This window comes from Trifolium pratense, linkage group LG4 (assembly GCF_020283565.1).
Source record: "Trifolium pratense cultivar HEN17-A07 linkage group LG4, ARS_RC_1.1, whole genome shotgun sequence".
Taxonomy (NCBI): Eukaryota; Viridiplantae; Streptophyta; class Magnoliopsida; order Fabales; family Fabaceae; genus Trifolium; species Trifolium pratense.
In genome coordinates, this window is record NC_060062.1 from 27,977,343 (window position 1) to 28,001,601 (window position 24,259).

The following is a 24,259-nucleotide window of genomic DNA, read 5'->3' on the forward strand; positions in this document are numbered from 1 at the left end:
ATTCCATTCCTAGGAAATATGATAACTTGCCTAGATCAATCATTTCGAACTCTGATTTTAGCTTACACTTCAGCTCTTCGATTTCGTTGGCTTTGCTTCCAGTTATGAGCAAGTCATCAACATATAGGCAAATTATTACTGTATTTTTGCCATCAGAGTTCAGTTTCACTTTGAACTCTCACTTCACATCTATTTTCTTCTTCTTGTCTAGCAAGACAATTAGCTTCCAAGTGTGATTTTTCTCAATTGACTTAAGCTCTTCTTCCATAGCCTTCTTCCACTCATTACTCTTCAAAGCATATCTGAAATTCACTGGTTCAGAGTTAGCTCGAAGTGCAAAATGAATTAGCTCACCTTTATCATTAACTGCATTGTCATGAGTGACTTCACAATCATTCGCTCTGGCTAGTACATGCTTTAATCTTTGAGGCCTTGTTGACAGATGAATTCTATCATCACCATCACTTGAACTGTGCATATCTACTTCATGATTGGTACCTTGATTTTGATTACCACCATTGACTGGTTCGACTTCTTCATAACCCTCTTCTCCATCTGATTCATCACTTAAATCTAGATAGATATGATTATATTGAACCTCATCTTTGTGCATAGGATCTATCCTTAAAATCTTAATTGATTTATCACTTTCTTTTTCAATTAAGACTTTAAATCTTTTGAACACATCTAAAGCTTCATTCTTAAGCTTTATTGTATCCAGCCACAACATTCTTGTATATTCATCAACAAAAGTGATGAAATACTTGCGTCCTCCTAATGATGGCACTTCAAAGGGACCACAAATATCTGAATGAATCACTTGTAAGGCTGCACTAGCTCTCTTAGGCATATCAGACACAAATGAGTTTCTACTGTGCTTACTCTTCACACATATTTCACGAATTTCATTTATGATATTAATTTTAGGTAAGCCAATCACCAATTCCTTAGAATTCGAATTACTCAAGCTCCTAAAATTCAAGTGATCATACCTTTTGTGCCATAATGCTTCAACATCTTCACTCGTTGTTGTAGCCAGGCACATCATAGCATCAGTTGCAATGTTGCATTTATAGGTCCTGTTCTTTGACAAATTGCACATCAAAACCAAACTCTTCATTTTGTCGAACAACTTCAGTGCATTATCTTCCATGTTCATTGAGAACCCTTTTTGCCCCAATTGACCTACGCTAAGCAAATTACACGTCGTCTTTGTCACATACAGTACCTCCTCAATTATCACGTTTCTACCATTCTTGCTTCTGATGACAATGTTACCAGTACCTTGTGCTGCTAGTTTGCTGTTGTCAGCCAACCTTATGCTTGTCTTCTTGCTTGCATTAAAGTTGGTTAACCATTATCTATGTGGTGTCATATGATTCGAGCACCCTGAGTCAAGATACCATTCTTCATTTTTCACATTATCATCACATGTAGTAGCCATCATCAACACAACATTAGCATCACTTTCTTCTGCTGCATTGGCTTCTTGTTCGTCCTCCTTGTACCAACACTCATTAGCAAAATGACCATATTTTTCACAATTATAACACTTTACCTTACTCTTATCAAAGTCCCTTTTCTTCTTATTTTGGTTCTTGACAAACCCTTCTTCTTTGGAAGATTCATGTTTATCATTTATATTGAACTTATCACCATTTTCCCAACTACCTTTTCCTTTCTTTTTGTAGTTCTTGCTACTATCATCTTTCTTGTTGGCTTGAGCCTGCAGGGCTTGTTGATTCAATCTCTCTGAACCTCTACTAAGCACTTTGATCTCATGTGCTTCTAAAGCACTTTGCAATTCCTTAATTTTCATAGTGGTTGTATCTTTCGAATACTCTATAGCCACTACTACATAGTCGAAACTTGGAGTTAAAGACCTTAAAACTTTCTCAACTACCATTTCATCAGTGATATTCTCTCCACAGTTTTGCATTTGATTCACAAGTGCAAGAAGTTTCGAGAAGTAATCACTTACCTTTTGATCTTTCTCCATCACAATTGACTCATAGTGTCTTCTATATGCCTACAACTTCACCTTCTTTACTCTGGCTCCACCGTCATGATAGCTTTCAATAATATCCCAGGCCTCTTTAGATTTTGTTGATTTAGCAATCTTCTGATCAAAGTGTTGAGCATCACAGTTTTGTTAAATGTAGAACAAGGTTTTGCAATCTTTCTTCTTGTTCTCTTTGAATGCATTCCTTTGTTCATTCGTTGGATTTTCTACCAACTCTTCATAACTATTTAGAACCACATCAAGACAATCTTGAGCTCCAAACTGAGATTTCATCAATGCATTCCACCTATCCAAGTTCTTTCCATCAAGAACCAGAATTTTGGTTCCAAAACCATGAGTATTCATCTTGATTTTTTCAAGAAATCAATGCACACAACTCACTCAGTGTTTCCCCAATTGATTTATCCTCACAATTCACTCGTGTTTCCCTGTAATTGAACCAGGCTCTCGATGTCAATTGTTGGCGCAACAAGAAGCATCAAACACACACACTACATAATTTACATAGGCTCAAGGCAAGCCTATGAGCATGAACTCTGTTTCGAGCAACTTTGCTTCGAAATAGATGAGTGAACTTCGAATGAGGAAGAAGAAGAATACTCTAGATTGCTAATGAAGAGAAAAGAAAAATTTTATTCTTCCACTAATGGGCCATGTAAAAGTTGTATTACAAGTGATACACATGCTCCTTATTTATACAATCTAAAAGCACACTTGCTTTGAAAATAAGTAACAAACTTCCTAACAAACTAACTAACTTGGTTGTAACTAACTCACTTAGTTAGTTGTAACTAACTTTATTAACAAACTAAAACTATCGTCCAACTAACCAAGTATCAAATCAGTTGAGAATTATATCATATTCTAACAATACGTACAATACATAGCTACTTATTTAGGATTTGGTTTATGGTGTTGGCGATGATTAATCTCCGTCGAAGAACCTGTGGGGCATACGAGGTGAATTTCCCCCCTCCCAACTGAATTTACTCGGTACGCATGAGCTAAAAATTGAACCCCTGACCACATGGTTAAGGGGACCAAGACTCTTACCACTTAGACCAATTCATTATTGATACATTGAAAATGTTAGTTAAAGACAGCAAAAGTATATTTTAGATTGTAAAGACATTGTTTTACATTTTTAAAATATAAATTATATGAGTTTTAAGATTCTTTTTAAGCTTAATTAGCATTTTTGTCTCTTAAAGAATTTTTTTATTTTACATTAGTCCCTTAGGATGTGTTTGATCCGTAAAAAAATGGTTGCGAGACAGAACAGTACTGGACAAGTGACTGAGTTACAAGATAACTTTTTATATTATACTCTGTTTGATAATCAGTGCACAGGAAAAGCAAAAAATACAAAATTTACTATAATACCCTTTGTAATGTGCAATGTTTGATTCTTGTGCATAGACTAAAATTTGAGTTTATAACATCTGAGTTTATTCCTTAAAAAAAAAACATCTGAGTTTATAACATGTCAAAATACAATTAGTACTTAGCTTAATTTTATAAATCTTGGATAAAGTGGAAAATTGTAGTGAATGAATCAATTTCTTCAATTTCCTCACACTCCATTTTCCTCCCTTGTAATCTCAAGCTCTTATTCACTTTCTTCCTTGTTGCTATCGCCTCCGCTTTCTCCGGTTCCGTTGGTTTAACATATTGGAAGAGTTGGGTCATGGGGTTTTCTCGTTGGTTTCATAAAGTTTTAATCTTTTATATCAATTGGGTTTCATAAAGTTTTAATCTTTTGAATATTATTTCATGAATTTGTGTGTATAGTGATAGTCATCAATTACAGTGCACCGGGTAGCATAAGATTGCAATGTAAAAAGGGAATGAATAGGTTTGGAGAATAACAAGAAAGAAGAGGATAGTTATCCGCTGGACAAAAACGTAATTTCATTTATTTGTCCGCTGGACAAAAAGTTGTCCCCCACTTTAGTGGGTAACAAAAAACTGGACAGTTGTTCTGTCTTCCGTGACATTTTTGTGTTGTTTTCTTTTTATTTTTTTATTTCTTAAATCAAACGCTGGATAACTATTTTTGTTCTGTCTTGTCCCTCATTTTTTTGCAAATCAAACACACCCTTAACGATTAAACGTTTTTCTTTGCTCCTTTAAAAATATATCTATTTGTCACATTTTCTATTAAATTTTTGCAGAAAAGGTTAACTTTGGTTTTATATTGAAATCGTCTATTTCTCTTCTAATGCGAGATGACTTCTCTTGATTTTCATCTCCAGATTAGGCCAAACTTCATCACCTTCATATTAGGGTTAATATTGTTTGCCTTAAACTATTGAGAATATTTTATTCTAGATGCATAATATAGTGGTAATTTTTTTTTACTTTCACCACCAGTTTAATCTGGTTCGGGGTCAGTTTTGACATCAAGTGGTTCAAGTTCCCTCCCAATCGCAGTTGCGGGGATCGAACTGTAATTATTCATACAAAATTCAGCGCCAATCACCGCTAAACTAACTAACAATTGGTTAATATAGTGGTAGTTTTGTACATGTACAAAATGTGCACTTGATAGACTTGCTTCACAAGTTATCCAACTACCATAACTATTTTTTGTCATAGTTTGTTAGGATTAGTTTCACTTTGTAACTGTCATGTAGTTAAGATGATTTTAGTCCTTTTTTTATAGAAGATTATTCTAGTCCTTATGATGTGTAACCAACAATTTTGTGAGTAATGAATTGTTTCCCACCGTGCGTGTTGTGAATTCATCGTAAAATCACACCAATAAAAGAACTTGATGTGTGGAACAATAGAACGACAACCAATAAACAAGAGGAATAAGCAATAATAATAACAACGATAAAGAAGAAGAAAGAACACATAATTTGTTTGCCCAGTTCGGTCCAACAATGACCTAGTATGGGGGAGAGAGCATCCCCTCCGTTCCACTATATCAAAGAGTAACTTTACAAAAAAGTTTCCAATTAGGTTACAAGGATTAATCCTAATTCTACTCAAAACCGGAATCTCTTCCAGTGGCCAAAAGACTCAATTTGATAAGTGTTTCCCAAGGTGTATTGAATAACTCTTTGCCCAACCTAGAGTCAACCCAAGAGACAACCCTTTTGTTTCTCTCCAAAAACCCTAGCCTTGATGTTGCGGCAAATCCTTATTCACTAACCCCTCACATGTTGCTCTCTTATTCACTAACACTCCCTATTTATAGAAAAATATATGCCTAAAAATTAGTAACTATTTTAAAATAAAACAAATCCAAGTCAGAGTGTCCTCCAAGATAAAAATAATTTTTTTTCACAAAATCAGCAAAGATGCAAAATTCTGGTTCCGTGTTGCGCCTCGCGCAGCCCTACCTGCGCCTCGCGCAGGAGGCATAAACCAAAATCCTGAAAGCAGAACAAGCATGCGCCTCGTGCAGCTACCTCTGCGCCTCGCGCAGCCAACAAATTCTACACATATTTTTCTGACTTCTGGTAACTGAGATTTCAAGGCATAGTCAACAGTGCACCTAATTTGTATCAATTTTGCTTGGTTCAGCGCTCATTTTCTTCTTCTCTTCCCCTATGGTCTGCAACAATGGTGCTTGAGATTCTCTTTTCAAAAAAAAAAAGTTGTACCATTCATCATGCAACATTTGTTTTTGGGTACATATTGTTAGATAATAATATTATTAGGGCTTTAAGTATTGGGCTTTATATGTTAGTAGTTTAGTAGTCCATTAGGAATTATTATAAATTATTTTGTAATCCTTATTTTGTCAAGTAATCTCATTGTAATATTATTGAAACCCTAGCCGTCACTTTGTGTTTCTCTCTGAACTTTAACATGGTATCTAGAGCAAGGTTCGATCCGCCTTGAACTATTTGTCGCTTCCGCTTTCGAATTCCCAAAAGATTGGGAATATATTTGTTGCCGAAAATCTGATGAGAATGAATATATTTGTTCTGTTGAATTTGTGCTGCTGCGTTTTTGGGTCTCTCTTGATGTGATTTTCCGTTGCGGTTGATTTTAGCATGTGTTCTGCAAACAAATGTGAGTGTGTCGATATTGTTCTTTTTGGTGGCCACAAAGTGCTTATGTCTCATAGTTTCGTTGCTTTTTGATTTAGTTGGTGTAGTAGATTTATTGCTTTGATTGTGTTTTTTGTTGTTGGACTTGCAACTTTTGTTTTTTGCATGTTACATGATAGTAGAAACAAGGGTGATACTGGTATAATACTGTGTGGTGGTTGAGTTGATTTTATTTTGGTCTTTTGTACATGTCTTGGTTCTGTTTTTCTGGACTGATTTTGGATCTTTTGTTTTTGTGGTTCAGTTTCGTTTGATTTGATTTGGTTCTGACCGAATTGGTTTTGTTTTGTTATGGTTGGTTTTGTTTGGTTCTGTCTGGTGAGTTAAGATAGTACTCACAATCTGTCTGTCTGGTGTCTGTCTGGTGAGCGAAAGCTCGCAATCTGAAATTTGAATCCGGTGAGGGAATACTCACATTGAATCCGGTGAGAGAATACTCACATTGAATCCGGTGAAGGAATACTCACATTGAATCCGGTGAGGGAATACTCACATTGAATCCGGTGAGGGAATACTCACATTGAATCACATTGAATCCGGTGAGGGAATACTCACAATTTGAAATTTGAATCCGGTGAGAGAATACTCACATTGAATCCGGTGAGGGAATACTCACATTGAATCCGGTGAGGGAATACTCACATTGAATCCGGTGAGGGAATACTCACATTGAATCCGGTGAGGGAATACTCACATTGAATCCGGTGAAGGAATACTCACAATTCGAAGTCTGAAATCTGAAGAAGTTGAATTTGAAGCTATTAGTTAATTTAGTTTATTTTCGGGTTGATTTGTAACAAGCTCAAAGCTTAGTACGCTTTAGCTTGAGGGGTAGTATTAGAAATAAAATATTTAGTTTGAGTAGTTTGATTTTCGTTTTTTGTTTGACAAACTCTCGATGATTATCTGATAATGCATCGTGAGTTTGAGGGGAAGTGTTAGATAATAATATTATTGGGGCTTTAAGTATTGGGCTTTATATGTTAGTAGTTTAGTAGTCCATTAGGAATTATTATAAATTATTTTGTAATCCTTATTTTGTCAAGTAATCTCATTGTAATATTATTGAAACCCTAGCCGTCACTTTGTCTTTCTCTCTGAACTTTAACACATATCATGTAAAATTTTAAGTGACTTGTAACTTCGATTAATCACACCTCCAATATAATTTCTTTTTTATTTGGTCTTAACTCTTCATCTAGAAAAATATTTATATTCGTAAATTTATTAGGTCAACCACTTTTGTTAGAAATTACTACTAAATTAGCATCCAAAACACCAACAAAACAAATCTCATTAACATTACCAAGTGGTTAATTAGCCTAAGTTAAAGTTAAATGGAGGATCAATTATCGGAACCATTTATTTTAAGAACCAAAAATTTAAAATCAAAGAATCTTATTAGTAGGGCACAACTCATAAGCATAGATTATTTATGATGATGATGATAATTACAAAACTAGCCACAACTCCTCTATTTTGTACAATACAGACATTCAACATGGCATAATATAAATACATTACCTAAAAAATAGAGACTTCAATTTTATGTTTCAATCATGCAACTGAAACATGGTTTAGTGGTGATTGGTGTTGAACTTGATAGGAAGGACCATGATTCGATCCCCCCACGAAACTGCGATCGGGAGGAGGCTGAACCACTTGATGTCATAGTTGACCCCCGAACCAGATTAAACCGGTGGTGAAAGCCATAAAAAACTAAAAGAGTGAGTATTTTTCTCTTTCATAAGAAAAATAAATGAGTGTAATAATCAATGTAAATGGTCTCATATTAATCTCTCTATGGTTTTTGCTCCACCTTAGCTCTAATCTTCTGTTCCAAAACAGAAATCTCAGTTTCAAGACTAAACATTCTATTCAAAGCATGCATATTCTCAAGTGTCTCACTCAAAGTCCTACTATCACTTCCATCACATCTTAAATGTTGCATTGGACCATGAAGCATTTTATTCACAATCCCTTTACTAAGATCATCCACAGCTTTTTGTGTTTTCTTATTAATATCATCACCCATTTTGCCTAAACATTTCTCAAGCTCAGCAACCCTTAATCTTTCAGCATAAGCCCTTAATTTCTTAATGGTAGGAACAGTTTCTAATGAGTCTCTCCATGCTTCAAATTGTGTCGATTCTTCGTCGATAATTACTTGTGCTTCCATTGCTTTTCTTAACCTATCTTCTTTGTTAGCAGCTACAACCTCTTTAAGATCATCAACATTGTAAACTTTCACAGACTCAATGTCATTGACACATGAACCGACGTTTCTCGGAACAGAAATGTCGACAAAGAGGCGTTTCTGTCCGACTTCTTCGCTTGCTAAAGGAAGTTCATTAACATGTTCTTTCAAAATCAAAGGATTCTCTGATGCAGTGCTGGTGAAAACTACATCTGCTTCGCCGACACATTCGAACATTTCCGAAAGCGGTCTGTAGATTATCTCAACATCACTCATTTCTTCGCGGATCGCTGCGACTCTCTCTTCGGTTCGATTAACAACTACCATCTTCTTACACCCTTTTGCAACTAAATGCTTAATCACAAGCTTCCCCATTTTTCCAGCTCCGATAACTAGCATTCTTGCATTTCCATGTGAGGCTTGATCAGGTAACTTCATCAAGGCCAATTCAACCGCAGCCGAACTCACGGAAACTGCGCCGGCCGCAATGTTAGTCTCAGTTCGGACCCTTTTACCGACGGTGATTGCGTGCTTGAATAGACCACTGATGTTTCTTCCAAAGCCATTAACTCCTTGTCCTGCTTTCACAACTTGCTTGACTTGTGAAAGGATTTGACCTTCTCCCATTACAAGAGAATCAAGTCCTGCTGATACTTCAAAAATGTGATGTGTTGCATCTTTGTTGTATAGCAAAAATAGGTACTTTGAAAGCTCTGATGCAGGTATACCACTTGTCTGCAAAACAAAAATAGAATAAGAATAAATAAACAGCTTAATTAAATGCTTATTATATAAGTGTTTATGTATACGCTATTTCTATAGCAAAAGATAAAATAAAGTGAAACTATTCTATTATAGGCTATAAGCTGTTTCCATAAGCTATCTTGTAGAGCTTACAAGTATAAAATGAAAACAGCTTATAGATAAGTCATAAGTTGTTTCCATAAGATCTTTCAAATGGTCTCACAAGTGTTTTTGTCAAAAGATAAACTCGAATAAGTTAATACTCAGATAGAGAAGTGAACATACATTTGACATCCATTCAGTGACTTCTTTGACACCGCGGTGTTGAGAAAGTGCAACAACGTATATTTCCATTCTGTTGCATGTGCTCAGAACAGCTGCTTCTTCAATATGATTCAGATTACAAAGCTCACCAATGGCTCTAGGCCATTCTGCTTCTGGTATGGCAAGTTTCTCACGCATTTCGACCGGCGTAGTATGAACACTTAGCCCAATTACCACAATGCTGCTCTTTTCCTTTGTGTATCCTATTGAAATTCAATTTCATAAAGTCAGTTTCATGTGTTTTTTTTTAATCATGTTACAAGTGTGAAGTATTCACTAGCTTCGCTAATGACTAATATCTGTCGAAGAACCTAACTAAGCATTTTGACTAATATCTGCCGAGGAATCTGACTAACCATTTTATGTCATGTTATTCAATTTTTAACATGTACCAAAACATAATAAAGTGTGCATGTTCTGTTGATATTCCATTTTTAGCAAGACGTCGTGAATCGTTAATCATCCACCGAACGTAATTAACCACAGCTTTGAATGTTATTAACCATAATTTTGTAAGTCATTAACCACAACTTTTCAATTATACATGACATTCCTAGACTGTGTAAAATATACATGATTTTCATATATTCAGATGGATAGATGATATCCGGCAACAACGAATCAGATTAAACTGGTGGTGAAAGCCAAAAAAATAAAATAAAATAACACAGTTCTTAAGTCTTAAGCATATGACAGAACCATTCATTATTAACTAAAAACAAGTTAAAAAATGACTTACTATCAGCAGCAGAAGTTTTAAGCTGTTGTAGAGCAGAAACAGAGTTAGCATTATCAGAAGACGAAGCCTCACATCGAATAATTGAACCTCTCTGACACTGAACAAGGCTCTTTCTGTTTCTACCAAAGAATGATAGATGAGTAGTAACATAAGATAATGATGAAGAAGAAGAAGAACAATATTTGATGAACAAAGGTTCCAATTTTGGACCATAGAAACTAGTTGAAACAGCCATTGTTGTTAGTGTTAGAGAATAATAATGAGGTTGGTATTGTTAGTTGAAGCTAAAACTGTGTTTGTGTTTGTGTATGTTTTGGTTTGGTTTGGTTTTTGGAATTTTTGTGTGGAAATGAATGATGATGTTGCAAATTAAGGATGTGGCGTATGGAAAGTTTTTGGAAGTATTTGAAAGGGTGTGATTTCTCTGTGTTCTGATTGGTTAGCGAGGACACGTTTTATCCACACTCCTTTCCTTCCCAATCTTCCTATCTTAGGCTCTCTTATTTTCATCCTTCAATTCCCTCATGATCCATCTCTATCTCGATATGAATTTCATGAATATACACAAAAAAAAAAAAAAAATTAGAATTTTGCTTTTGCTAGCTCAACTTATAAAATTGGCATGTAAGGTGAAGATTAATTTTATTTATAAATTTTAAAATTGAGAGTTAGACTTATTTCAACTTTATAAAAACGGCTAAGTTAAATGGATTCTCTATCAACCTACTTAACTAAAAATATCAAATAGGAAATGAAATTTCATACGTTCATAGTAAGTTGAGGGATGTTTATATTTTATAAATATATATTTAGACTATCTCGTAATCGATGTGATACTTCTTAATAATAAATATATTTTTAGGTCATCATTTAATTAATGTGAGATTTTTGTAGATATAAATAGTGGGTAGTCGAATAGTGGAAATTTAATAGCAAGCGGTGGTGGTCCAATGAATCTTGGATAGACTCTAAAACTATCTCAGAATTTTATATTGGGTCTAATTTAACCTTACAAAACTGATTTGTAAGAAGGAGAAATTCTTGTGTGAGTCATCACCTAAGCATTAATGGTTACACACAACCAATCAAATGATTACAAGTAATTAATAGTAAAGTCATTTTATAATAAATAATTATTAGTAATTAATGAAGTAGTAATTAAAACTAAATCTCTAAAAATAATGAAAGAAATAATAATAATAAAAACACGCGTGCACTTTAATTTTTTATTTATCAATCCCTCATATTTTTTTGTTCCAAAAACTCAAATTTTTTTTTTCGTTTATTTCTTGTTCCATTTTTTTTTTGCATTATTCCTTTATATTTTAAGTTTAACAAGGTAAAGGATGTTTTAATTTATATTATACATTTATACTGTAACAAAAAAAAATTATACATTTATACTACAATTTTTTTTGACGAATTTATAATACAATATTATTCTTCTAATATTTGTTAAATTGAGTTTTACTAACGGTTGTTAGTTGAATTTAAGTTATGGTTATAGTTTGTACATATTCATATATCTATGTTTTGTAATGTCAAATTTTGAACTTATAACTTATGGCTTGTTTAACTACCCACTATTTTTTTTTTTACAAAACGGGCTATAATAGTTTGTATAGTCCCTAAATTTCCAAAACACATAGAAATAATAGTATACAAATAATTGGAACAAAGAAATAAAAAATTAAAGCTATTAGGTTTAGTTTAGTAGTGAGGGGTTTGGGTAATAAAGTACAGGTACTGGGTTCGATTCCCATATCATTGTAAACTAAAAAAAAAAAATTAAAAAAGAGAGCTTAATTAGTTTGTAGCAAATTAAAAAAAAAAAGATTAGTTGGAATGAAAAAAATATGACCGATTATAATTTTTTTTATAAAGTGAACATTTTTTTTCTTTCCTTATTTGATTAGTTTGTAGCAAATAAAAAAAAAAAAAAAAGATTAGTTGGAATGAAAAAAATATGACCGATAATATTTTTTTTTAGGGTAAATGATCATTTACCCCCTTGCAAAACAAGTGACTATGCAAATTTGCTGATGTGGCTTGTACACGTGGAAAAAATTATTTATATTTATTTTTTTAATTCTACGTCAGATAATATTTTTTTCAAAAAAACAATTTAATTTTTTTTCCTACAAAATTAAAAAAACGATTTTTTTTCCAAAATAAAAAATCCTACAAAAGAAATTTAAATTTTTTTTCCTACAAAATAAAAAAAAAAACGAATTTTCTTATTTATTTTTTTTTTCAAAAATAAAAAAATCCTACAAATCAAATTTTTTTCCTACAAAATTTTAAAAAAATTTCCTACAAATAAATTTTTTCCGTACAAAATTATTATTTTTTCCCTAAAATTAAAAAACAAATTTTCTTATTTTGCTCCCAAATAAAGTTTATTTCCAAAATAAAGCTTTTAAAGATTTATTTTCAAATCTTTTTGAATTAAAAAAAAAAAAGAATGTTCGCCTGAGTCGTTTGCTTACACCGTCGTGATTGTATTCATCGTCGTCTTCTACTTCGTTGTTGTCTTATGCTTCTTTCTATTTTTCTAGTTCTAGGGCAAATGGTTTTGGTAGAAGAGAAAAACATGAATCAAACTTATTTTTCTATTTTTTTTTAATTCAAAGAGATTAACAAAAAAAAAATAAAGTTTTGTTTTTAAAAAATAAATATTAATGTTTTTTTTAATTCAAAAAAATTTGAAAATAAATCTTTCAAATTTTTATTTTAGAAATAAACTTTATTTCGGAGTAAATCTTTATTTTGAGAGCAAAATAAAAAAGTTATTTATTTATTTTTTTTGGAAATTTTTAAAATTCGCTTCGGAATTTTTTTTAAAAAAATTTTGGGGAAAAAAATAAAAACATTCGGTTTTTTATTTTGAAGGAAAAAAAATTATTTTTCATTTTTAAAAAATGTTATCTGACGTGGAATTTAAAAAATAAATATAAATGATTTTTTCCACTTGGTCAAGCCACATCAGCAGATTTGCACAGTCACATGTCCTGCTGTACATCCAGGGGGCAAAATGAGGGAATCTAAATTTTGCAGAGGGGTAAATAGAAAAAAAATCTGCATAGGGGGGTAAACGAAAATTTACTTATTTTGCATGGGGGTAAATGATCATTTACCCTTTTTTTTTATAAAGTGAACATTTTTTTTCTTTCCTTATTTAATTTGTAGAGATTTATTTTATTTACTACTATATTAATTACTTGTAATCATTTGATTGGTTGTGTGTAATCATTAATGCTTAGGTGAGGACTCATACAAGAATTTCTCTGTAAGATGATGATCGCTTTTACTTTATTTATTTACATAGGGATAGCTCCAACTTATAAATATGTTTTTCAGGTCATTTTGTAAATCAATGGACTATTAACAGCATAAATATATATTAAATTAAGACACATGCTAACAAATTTTATGAGTATTTGTTAAAGAATCAAATAGAAAAATATTAGTTAAAAAAAAATTTAAAATTCAAAGAATTAAATATACTGTTTTCAAAATAAATTTTTTATCTTTAAAATATGTCATATGTTAATTTGTGTAAAATAATGACATTCTTTTAGAGGCAAAGGGAATATTATGTTAAGAGTGAAATGTCAAACACTCCCCTAAAATTTCAAAATTCGTCAAATATCCTCCTGAAATTTAAAAATAGGCAAATTTCCGCTGAAATTGTAAAACGTCAATCAAATTGCCCCATTGCTCTGTTTACTCCGTCTATTTTGGGCATTCAAAAGCACATTGTTTGATCTTTCAACCTCCTTGCAACCAGGTGAATAACAAGGAACCAAAACAGCAATACTATCATCACCAGAATCATCCACATCATCATTATCATTGCTTTCAAAATCAGAACCAAGAGGTTCTAACCACCCAATAGATCAATCCGAGTCATCAGATTTAGAACCAGACAAGAAACACCAATCACCAACATCATATTCTTTATCAATTCTTGTCTCATCCATCTTTTTCTCATCAAAATAGACGGGGTAAACAAAGCAGGGAACAATTTAATTGACGTTTTACAATTTTAGAGAGGTATTTGCCTATTTCCAAATTTCAAGGAGGTATTTGGCATTTCACTCATTATGTTAATTTTGTAATCATTATGTTATATGTACGAAGTTTCCATCATCATTTAATAGCATCTCATTTTTGTCGAGAAAGTCTTGTAAGTACAACTCATTTGGTAACTACATGACATTGATTTGCACAGAAATGAGTTCGAATCTAGGCAGAGGCGAATCTAGGAGGAGGGGAGGCAGGCGATCTTCTTAAATTTGCATATATCTTGTATTTTTTTTCTTTACGCACCCTGAAAATTTCTTCTTGCACTGATGATCCACTTTTTCTCACAAAGTAAAATTAAAAACCGAAGAAACATAAATGGTGTAAGCACTATCCATTTCCATTTCATGAGAATGGCACATTTAAATTGTTCTAAATTTTCACCTGAAGGCCACCATCGAATTTTGGTTTGCAAACGTTGCTCCAAAAACGTAAAGGAAGAGAATCGATACTGTATGGTAGGAAAGAAGTTGCATTCAAAAAAATCAATTACAATATAAGAAATTTGTAGTACCTAGTAAAAACCAAGCCGCCCATGCTTAAAAACCTGCCACCTGTCCAAAATAGGGGTATTTGTTTTCCAAAAAAATTGAAACTGAACTAACACTTGAGGGAACTAAGCCATATAGTCTCCTAACTAAGCCATATTTGTGTTTTGTGAGACAAAAGGTAACTAATTTTGCAAGCCAACCATGTTGGAACAAAATTGATTTAAAAATGTTTGCCCCTAAATCTATTAAGGTTTTGATGATAACAAAGTATTAATAAACAATTGGAAGTACTAAAAATTTAATTTAAGTGTGCAGGACTTAGATTCAATTAAGCTCTGATTAATGATCAGAAGATAAGGACTTCAGAAGTTTGTAAGCGATCAGAAGATTGTGAGACTCAGAAGTTGTAATCTTCAGACGATGAAGTCTTCAGAACTTCTTAAGGTCTTAGCTTCATCAAACTCTGATGATCTTCTTGAAGTTTGTAAAGATTCTCTTTTGCAAGTCAACTCTTCTACCAATGAAGAAAAGGACCTTTCAAGCCTGATCAGAACAGCTAATCTCCTTCTGTCTGTTCTCTTTTGAGAACGTGGGTCATCAGCTGTGTTAGCTGAATAAGGAAAGTCTTATCTGCAGCAGTCAAAGTACCTGAAACTCTTACTTAGTTTTGGATACAACCAAACTGCATCAAGACAAGCTGCTTGAAGACAAAAGATTATCTACTTCAACGGTCTTCTTTGCAACGACTCTTTTCTAGTCGTATATATTCTAAAGGAATCAGTTGTAATTAATATACATCAAGGATTATTAAAACGCATAAAAAAACTCTGAATTCCTCATACAAAGCTCTGAACCTCTGAACTGTGTTGTTGCACTTTTAGTTCAAATATTTAGTATTTGTTCTTCTAGGTTCTGACTAAGAGCTGTTGTATACTTTCCATTACTTTATTATATCTTGTACTTGAGGTAACTTAAGCTTGTGTGCTTAAGTGTGAAGTCTTAAGCTTGTGTGCTTGAGCAGTGTTGAGAAGTCTCTTGCTTGTGTGCTTGAGCAGTTGTAATCTTGTGTGATTATAGTGAAATCCCTTGGAAGTGCAAGGGGACTGGACTACTCTCGTTTTGTGAGAGGAACCAGTATAATTTGCTTGTGTGATCTCTCTCTCTCTCTTAACTTGTTTTATTGTGTTATTTATCCGCTGCTGTTGTAGTTAAGTTAAGAACTTAAAAAAGTTTTAAACTTGACTAAAACACAATTCAACCCCCCCTTCTTGTGTTTTCACACCTTCAATTGGTATCTAGAGCTCTGGTCTGTTACTTTCACTTAACAGTGAGACAGTAAAGATCTTGTGAGAACACTATGTCTGGAGGAGACGATAGTAGCACTAGAACAACCGGTGAAGCCGGTGATGCCAGTGGTGCTGGTGGTGGTCCTAGAAATGCTTTTGGTTTTGACTACTTAAGTAATGAATCACATGAACATAGTGGCAATAAGAAAGCTCCTATATTCAATGGTGATGCATCATTATTTGAGTGGTGGAAGGAAAGACTGTATAGCAATATTACTGCTATTGATCATGAGTTGTGGGATTTGGTTGAGCTGGGAGTAACTTTTGAAAACTTAAATGAACATGGAAGATTGTCCATTGAGCATAGAAAGTTACTCACACCAGCTAACTTAAAAACCTACACTAAGCATCATAGAGTAAAGTGAAGTGGAAGAAATAGTCACAAGAAAGGGGGGTTTGAATTGTGACCCTTTTAAAAATTAATCCTGCAATCTACTAAATTGATCTCAAGTGTATACTTGGATAAATGTTAGTGAATTAAAAATCAGACTGTTCTAAGAACAATCTCAGCTGCGTGAGAATTTCAAAGTAACTGTAAATGAAGTGTTTCGTGTGATGCGTGTTTACATAAAATAAAGAGTTAAAGGTTAGAGAGATTCACACACAAAGATTATACTGGTTCACCCAAATCCTGGGCTAGTCCAGTCCCCACGCCTGTGAGTTTTCACTATGATCTCGAGATACTACTGATCTCAAATACAAATCTTCTTTGATCTAAACCAAGATCAAAACCTCCAAGCCCTACAAGCTTGATCTACCTCAGCCTTAAAGAGGTGTCACTCAATCAATAGTTACGTATTGACTTGAGCCATCTTCTTTTACAAAGGAAGTTGTTCTGGATCTAAGCTTATACAAAAACTCAAAACTAGTTTGAGAAGCTTATACAAAATACACTCAATACACTCAGTAATATTGTGATCCAGTAGGTTGTTAGAGAGCTGGAGTGTGAGTGGTAAAATTGAGAGACAAAGATATAACCACTTAAAAGTGGGTTATGTTGAAAAGTGGTCTCTTGGAAAATTTGCTTGTAGAAACTCAAAGGTTGTTTGAGAAGCAAATAGAAACACTCAATAAACTCAGAAGTATGATGTAAATGAAGAGCCTGAATTTGAGTGATGAAAGAAGAGCTTTAGGACTTGTAGACAAAAACAAGTATTTGATGATTTGTAGCTTGAACTCTTGCTCTTTCTCTTGGATTTGCTTGCCTTTTATAGATGCAACCTTATGTGTGAGTCTTGGCCTTCAAGTATATCAGTTAGAGGGCAAAATAGAGCTGTTACTCAGTGCTCTATATGCAGCAGACAAATTCTGCATAATTTGTAGATTCTCTGATTAGTCTTGGAACAGTCTTGATTTCCATTTGGCTTTGATCCATAAGATCCAAATATGTGTGAGCTGTTACCAAGTACATATGAGTTGTTTCTTACTTCCTTCCACTGTCATGTATCAGATATAGCCGTTTGGATGCTCAGAAAAGGACTTATGACAGTTGGAAATGGTTTTGAAAAACTGTGTGCAGGATCAGTCTTGCATTAGTCTTGAAATAGTCTTGAACTGAATTTTTGCTTTGATCCACAAGAGCCAAAGAAGTGTGAGCTGTTGGCAAGTACAAATGAGTTGTTTCCTGCATCCTTCCAATGTCAGAGGTCAGATATAGCCGTTTGGAACCTCAGTAAAAGGACTCATGACAGTTGGAGGTGGTTTTGCAAAACTGTGTGCAAGAACGTTCTTGAATCAGTCTTGAACCAGTCTTGACTGTATCAGCAAGTGTGATGAAGCTTCATCTCTATTTCCTTTGTGATATGCAGCTGTTCAGTAGGCTCAAGGACAACTCAGAGATAGCCTTAGCTTGGGAATAAACCAGCTGGATTAGTACAAAGGCATGTGAGACAAAAATGTACTTGTATGACAACACCATTGAAGAATGTTCCAACATAGTCATTTTGCAAGTACATCACAACTCATAGTTCATAATGTGTTGTTGCAATCTGATTGGCCTATGATATATGATCAGGTATTTTCATTGGATGATCAATACCATAAAAGATCATAAAAGATCAAACTTATAATTCATTGCATGAATTATGACTAGGAAAGGTATATGCTCATTTTCCATCAAAAGTGTTGATCCAAAAAGATATTATCTTCTGTAGAGATTTGATCCATATTTCCTTTGTAAAGTGCTTATTTGTTTTGTCCAAAGTTGACTTATAAAATCATAAAGCACTTAATCCAAAATGTGCTTATATTCAAAAGTGCAGTCTGTCTGTTAAGAATGTTCTCAGATCATTCTTGAAACAGTATCTCAAGATTTTCTTAAGGAGGGATCTTCATGTTGCTGCAAAACTTTCCACAATTCCTCTTGATGTTTTGCACACATTGTTGCTTGTTCATTGAATACTTTGAGATGCTTTAAGTGGAGGCGTGGGAGTACTCATCATGAGGATTATCATTTTCTAGCTTAGACAATGATTAAAACTTTTATGCCTTGTGGTGCATAAGCTCCTTTGTAAATTCATGGAAAATCATTCTTAGATCATTCTTGTCTTGAGAAGCTAAGATGAAACTTTGAGTAGGTTTTGAAGATCTTCAACATATGCATCATTTCCATTGATGTTAATTGTAGTAGTAAATCCTCAAAGCATGTAACAAAACTCAATGTGAGTTTTGACATGATAACATCAAATATGTTCTTGTGTAGCTTGTGATGCAAGTATTTCCATCAACTATGATCTTCATATTCTTCCTTGAATCTTTAAGCTCATTGTGAACCTTGTGGTGATGAGGAAGACTATTAACCATGAAACTTGCTTTCTTGTTTGAATCTTCAAATGAAACTTTTTATGATTCAAACAACATCCTTTAAAAATCTTCATGAAGCTTGTGATGCTATTGTTATGATCATCTGATGCTACTCTAATTCTTTCATTGCTTGAGTATATAAAATGTACTTGTTGATGTGAGTGGCTTCTAGATTGTCCACTTTTGTCATTACCTATCTTTTAACAAAAACTCAAGTGCAAACATCAGTAGATCACCATTCATAAAACTTAATATTTATTCCATAAGGTTTGTTGTCATTAAAACACTAAAATGGATTTTGCCTCAACATAAAGGACATTGTTGTTGGTGCTATTAGACATGAAGATTATGTCAGAATAGAAAACAAGTCTACTGCTAAATCTATCTTTGACTCTATGTGTGCTACCTATGATGGTAATGAAAAGGTTCAAGAGGCTAAGGCTAGTCTCTTGATAAGGCAATATGAACTATTCACTATGCAACAAGATGAAAACATTGAAACTATGTTTACAAGGTTTCAAATCCTTGTATCTGGTCTTTAAGCTCTTAAGAGAAGTTATTCCACCTATGACCATGTTCAGAAGATTCTGAGAAGTCTTCCTATTGCTTGGAGACCTAAGGTCACTGCAATAGAAGAAGCTCAAAATCTCAAGACTCTGAGTCTTGAGGCTCTGATAAGCAATCTCAGAAGCCATGAGATGGTTCTGAATGCTGATTCAGAAGCTAAGAAGAAGTCCAAGTTTGTGGCTTTACAGTCAACTAGGACTCCTTCTAAAGCTCTTAAGACTCAGCTTCTTGACATTGAAGAGGAATCTTCTGCAGATGGTCAAGAGGAGGAAATGGGTGAAGATGAGTTTGCTTTATTCACCAAGTTTCAGCAATGGAACAGATTTAACAAAAGAAATTTCAGAGGTAACAGCTCCAGAAATTTTGTCAGCAAAAAGGATGATCAGAAGAACTGCTTCAACTGTAAGAAGCCAGGACACTTTATTGCTGACTGTCCAGAAATGTCTGCTAAAGACAAAAGCAAAAGATACAGCTCAAAGAAGCAACAATTTAAGAGCAAATTGAAAAAGAGTCTGATGGCTACTTTTGAAGAGCTATCATCTGAGGAAGAAGTTGAGGAAGAAGAAGAGGCAAATCTAGCCCTAATGGCTTCAACTGACTCAGATGCAGACTCAGAGGATGAATCAGAATCAGATTCAGAAGTAACAGATGAGGTATTTTCTGACTGTTCTAAATCCCAACTTATAACTGCACTTAACAAGGTCATTGAGAAACATCTCAGAGTGTTAAGTAAACAAAAAGTTTTACAAGAAAAACTTAACACTCTGACTGAACAAGCAGAACATTTTCAAGGTCTGTATCAAGAAACTCTGAATAGAGTAAATGACTTTGAAAAGGGTTGTGCTGTTTGTCACAAACCTATTGATGAGCAGGAAATAGCTCTTCAACAGTTTGTGCATCTCAACCTTGGGAAGAGCAAAGCTGCTAATAGAATTTATAACGTTTTGAGACATAGAGGAGAAGGACTTGGCTATGAATATGGTAGAACATATTCAAAGCTAAAGACCTTTGCCAAAAAGGTTGGAAAATCTTGGGTTTATTATGTTGTTCCACCAAGTGAAGAGGGAAAGAATCCTGGTATTGTTGAAAATGACAATGATGATCTGAGTGATTTAGAAGCTGACAGCTCAGAGGAACCAAGTGTCTCAGGATCTGGAAAGAAAAGTTCAGAAGATAGAAGTTGTTCAGAACCTGAGAACATTAGTTCAGATGTTCTGAAAGCTTCAACATCTGAGACTTCAAATTCTGGATCCAAAGGAACTTCAGTACCTGAAGCTAGTCAATCTAAAAGATCAGAAGTTTTTAAAAGAAAAAATTCAAACTCCAAATCTCAGATGAAGTACAGGACTCAGATTATTTATGATTCGAGAGTCAGTAGATATAATCAATCAGAACATGGGATTGGTGATAAATACAAACCCTGGAATCATAAACAATCCAAATCCTGGAATAATAACAGATTTCAAACAAAGAAAAGGTTTCAAAAAGGTTATTACTCAAAACCAAGATCCTTCTCTAACACTAGACAACATAGTAAGCATTTGTGGACTAACATTCAGATTTACCAACTAGGAAAGGATATGTCCTACCTAGAGTATGGAAACAAGTTCTATGCAAAAGAAGAAGGGCTTATGTCCTAGACAAATGGCTGACAAGTTCTCAAGTTAACAATCAGAACTTGAAAAATGAAGAGGAAGAATACTGGGATGACTTTATCATTAACTGTGATGAAGAGTTCTACCGCAATGATTAAAGTTGTTTCTCATACAGCCTGCCACTCAAAGAAGTATCATGAATCACTCATGGTATCTGGATAGTGGATGTTCAAGGCATATGACTGGTGACAAACAACTATTTTCTAAGCTGACTATGAAAGAAGGAGGATCTGTTGGCTTTGGAGGTAATCAAAAAGGAAAGATAATAGGTACAGGTACAGTAGGTAATTCTTCCCTATCTATTAATGATGTTTGGTTAGTAGATGGACTCAAACATAACTTATTGAGCATAAGTCAATTTTGCGACAATGGTTATGTAGTTGTTTTTAATAAGGAATCATGTACTGTGTCTAAACAATCTGATAACTCCATTATATTCAAAGGTCTGAGAAAGAACAATGTTTATAAAATTAATCTTTCTGATTTGAATGAACAAAAAGTAATGTGTCTTTTGACCTTGAGTGAAGAAAAATGGATCTGGCATAAGAGGTTAGACCATGCTAACTGGAGGTTAATCTCTAAGCTTAGCAAGCTTGACCTTGTCAGAGGTTTACCAAAAATCAAATATCACTCAAACACACTTTGTGGTTCTTATCAAAAAGGAAAAATTACAAAATCATCTTTTAAACCTAAGAACATTGTCTCTACCTCAAGACCATTGGAACTTCTTCACATTGATCTTTTTGGGCCAGTTCACACTGCCTCTATCAATGGAAAGAAGTATGGATTAGTAATTGTTGATGATTACAGTAGATGGACTTGGGTAAAATTCCTAAGAACAAAAGATGAAGCTTATGATGAGTTTAGCATCTTCTGCAAACAAATTCAAAATGAAAAAGGCTACACTATTTTAAAAGTTAGAAGTGATCATGGTGGAGAATTTGAAAATGAACCTTTTGAAAACTTTTGTGAAAAATATGGCATCTTGCATGAATTCTCTTCTCCTAGAACTCCTCAACAAAATAGGGTTGTAGAAAGGAAGAATAGAACTCTGCAAGAAATGGCCAGAACCATGATGCATGAAACTAATGTAGCAAAATTTTTATGGGCAGAAGCTGTAAACACAGCATGTTATGTTCAAAATAGGATCTATATCAGATCTAAATTGAACAAAACTGCTTATGAACTGTTCAAAGGAAGAAAGCCTGATATTTCTTATTTTCATCAGTTTGGATGTACTTGTTACATTTTAAACAACAAAGTCCATCTAAAGAAATTTGATGCTAGAGGTTATAAGGGTATCTTTATAGGATATTCTGAACGCTCAAAAGCATACAGACTGTATATTTCTGAAACACACACTGTGGAAGAAACTATGCATGTCAAATTTGATGACAAAGAGCCTGATCAAGTGTCAGAGCTTGTGGAAGGTTTGTCTAGATTTCAGGTATCAGAGGATCAGTATTCAGATATTCCAAACTACTCAGAACATCCATTCTCTGAAGAACCTCTGAACATAACAGTCCCTACAGACTCTGAACAACAAAGAACTGAAGCAACTGCTGAACCTGCTGTTGATGAGTCTGAGGATGATGAGCCCCCAAGAAATACTTTCAAATACAAATCATCACATCCAGAGGAACTGATCTTAGGCAACAAGGATAGTCCAATGAAGACAAGATCTCAACTGAGAAATGAGGAATCTTTAGTTGGTCTTATCTCAATGATGGAACCTTCAAAGATTGATGAAGCTCTAAAAGATGATGCTTGGATTGTAGCAATGCAAGAAGAGCTGAATCAATTTCAAAGGAATGATGTATGGACTCTAGTGCCCAAACCTTCTCACAAGAACATTATTGGAACAAAATGGGTATTCAGAAACAAGCTGAATGAACAAGGTGAAGTGGTAAGAAACAAGGCTAGATTGGTTGCGCAAGGTTATAGTCAGCAAGAGGGGATTGACTATACTGAAACCTTTGCACCAGTTGCTAGACTTGAAGCAATAAGGTTACTTCTATCCTATGCTGTTAATCATGGAATAACTTTGTATCAGATGGATGTTAAGAGTGCCTTCTTAAATGGTTTTATTTCTGAAGAAGTGTATGTTAAGCAACCTCCTGGTTTTGAAGATGTCTCAAACCCAGAACATGTTTTCAAATTGAAGAAATCACTGTATGGTCTGAAACAAGCTCCAAGAGCTTGGTATGATAGACTCAGTAATTTCCTTCTTGAAAAGGGTTTTGAGAAAGGGAAGGTTGACTGCACACTCTTTAGAAAAACAACCAAAGAAGACATTTTAATCATTCAAATTTATGTTGATGATATTATTTTTGGTTCAACTAATGCTTCCTTGTGCAAGAATTTTTCTAAGATAATGCAGGATGAATTTGAAATGAGCATGATGGGAGAATTGAAGTTCTTTCTTGGAATTCAAATCAATCAGAAGAAGGAAGGAACTTATGTTCATCAATCAAAATATACCAAGGAACTTCTGAAAAAGTTCAATCTAGATGACTGCAAGATAATGAACACTCCTATGCATTCAACTACCAACATGAGCAAGTCAGAAGATGAAGGAAAAGTAGATCAAAAGGTCTACAGAGGTATGATTGGTTCCTTACTCTATCTGACAGCCTCTAGGCCAGATATTTTATTCAGTGTTTGCTTATGTGCAAGATTCCAGTCAGATCCTAGAGAATCTCATCTTACTGCTGTAAAGAGAATCTTTAGGTATCTGAAAGGAACAACTAATCTTGGACTTCTCTATAAGAAATCCAATGATTATGTGCTAAATGGATTCTGTGATGCTGACTATGCTGGAGATAAAATTGAAAGAAAATCCACAAGTGGCAATTGTCAATTTGTTGGTGAAAACCTTATCTCCTGGGCTAGTAAGAGACAAACTACTATAGCTTTGTCTACAGCAGAAGCAGAATACATCTCAGCAGCTAAGTGTTGCACACAACTACTCTGGCTAAAATATCAGTTAGAAGATTATCAGGTAAGCAGCCACAATATTCCTTTATATTGTGATAATACTGCAGCCATTCATTTATCTAAAAATCCTATTTTACACTCTAGAGCCAAACATATTGAAATCAAACACCATTTTATCAGAGATTATGTTCAGAGAGGCATTATAGATATTAAGTTTGTTGATACTGAAAATCAATGGGCTGACATATTTACTAAAGCCTTACCTGTTGAAAGATTTGATT

At 33.9% G+C, this 24,259-nt stretch overlaps 1 protein-coding gene across 1 annotated transcript; it reads right to left on the bottom strand.

The window, feature by feature from the left end:
* Positions 1 to 7,491: 7,491 nt before the first annotated feature.
* On the bottom strand, positions 7,492 to 10,552 carry LOC123920167 (glutamyl-tRNA reductase 1, chloroplastic-like). The gene is made up of 3 exons (XM_045972359.1): positions 10,095 to 10,552; positions 9,317 to 9,558; positions 7,492 to 9,022 (listed from the first exon to the last, which is right to left on the bottom strand). Exons 1-3 carry the CDS (start codon positions 10,327 to 10,329, stop codon positions 7,892 to 7,894), a joined length of 1,608 nt encoding a protein of 535 aa, XP_045828315.1. The 5' UTR covers positions 10,330 to 10,552; the 3' UTR covers positions 7,492 to 7,891.
* Positions 10,553 to 24,259: the final 13,707 nt, after the last annotated feature.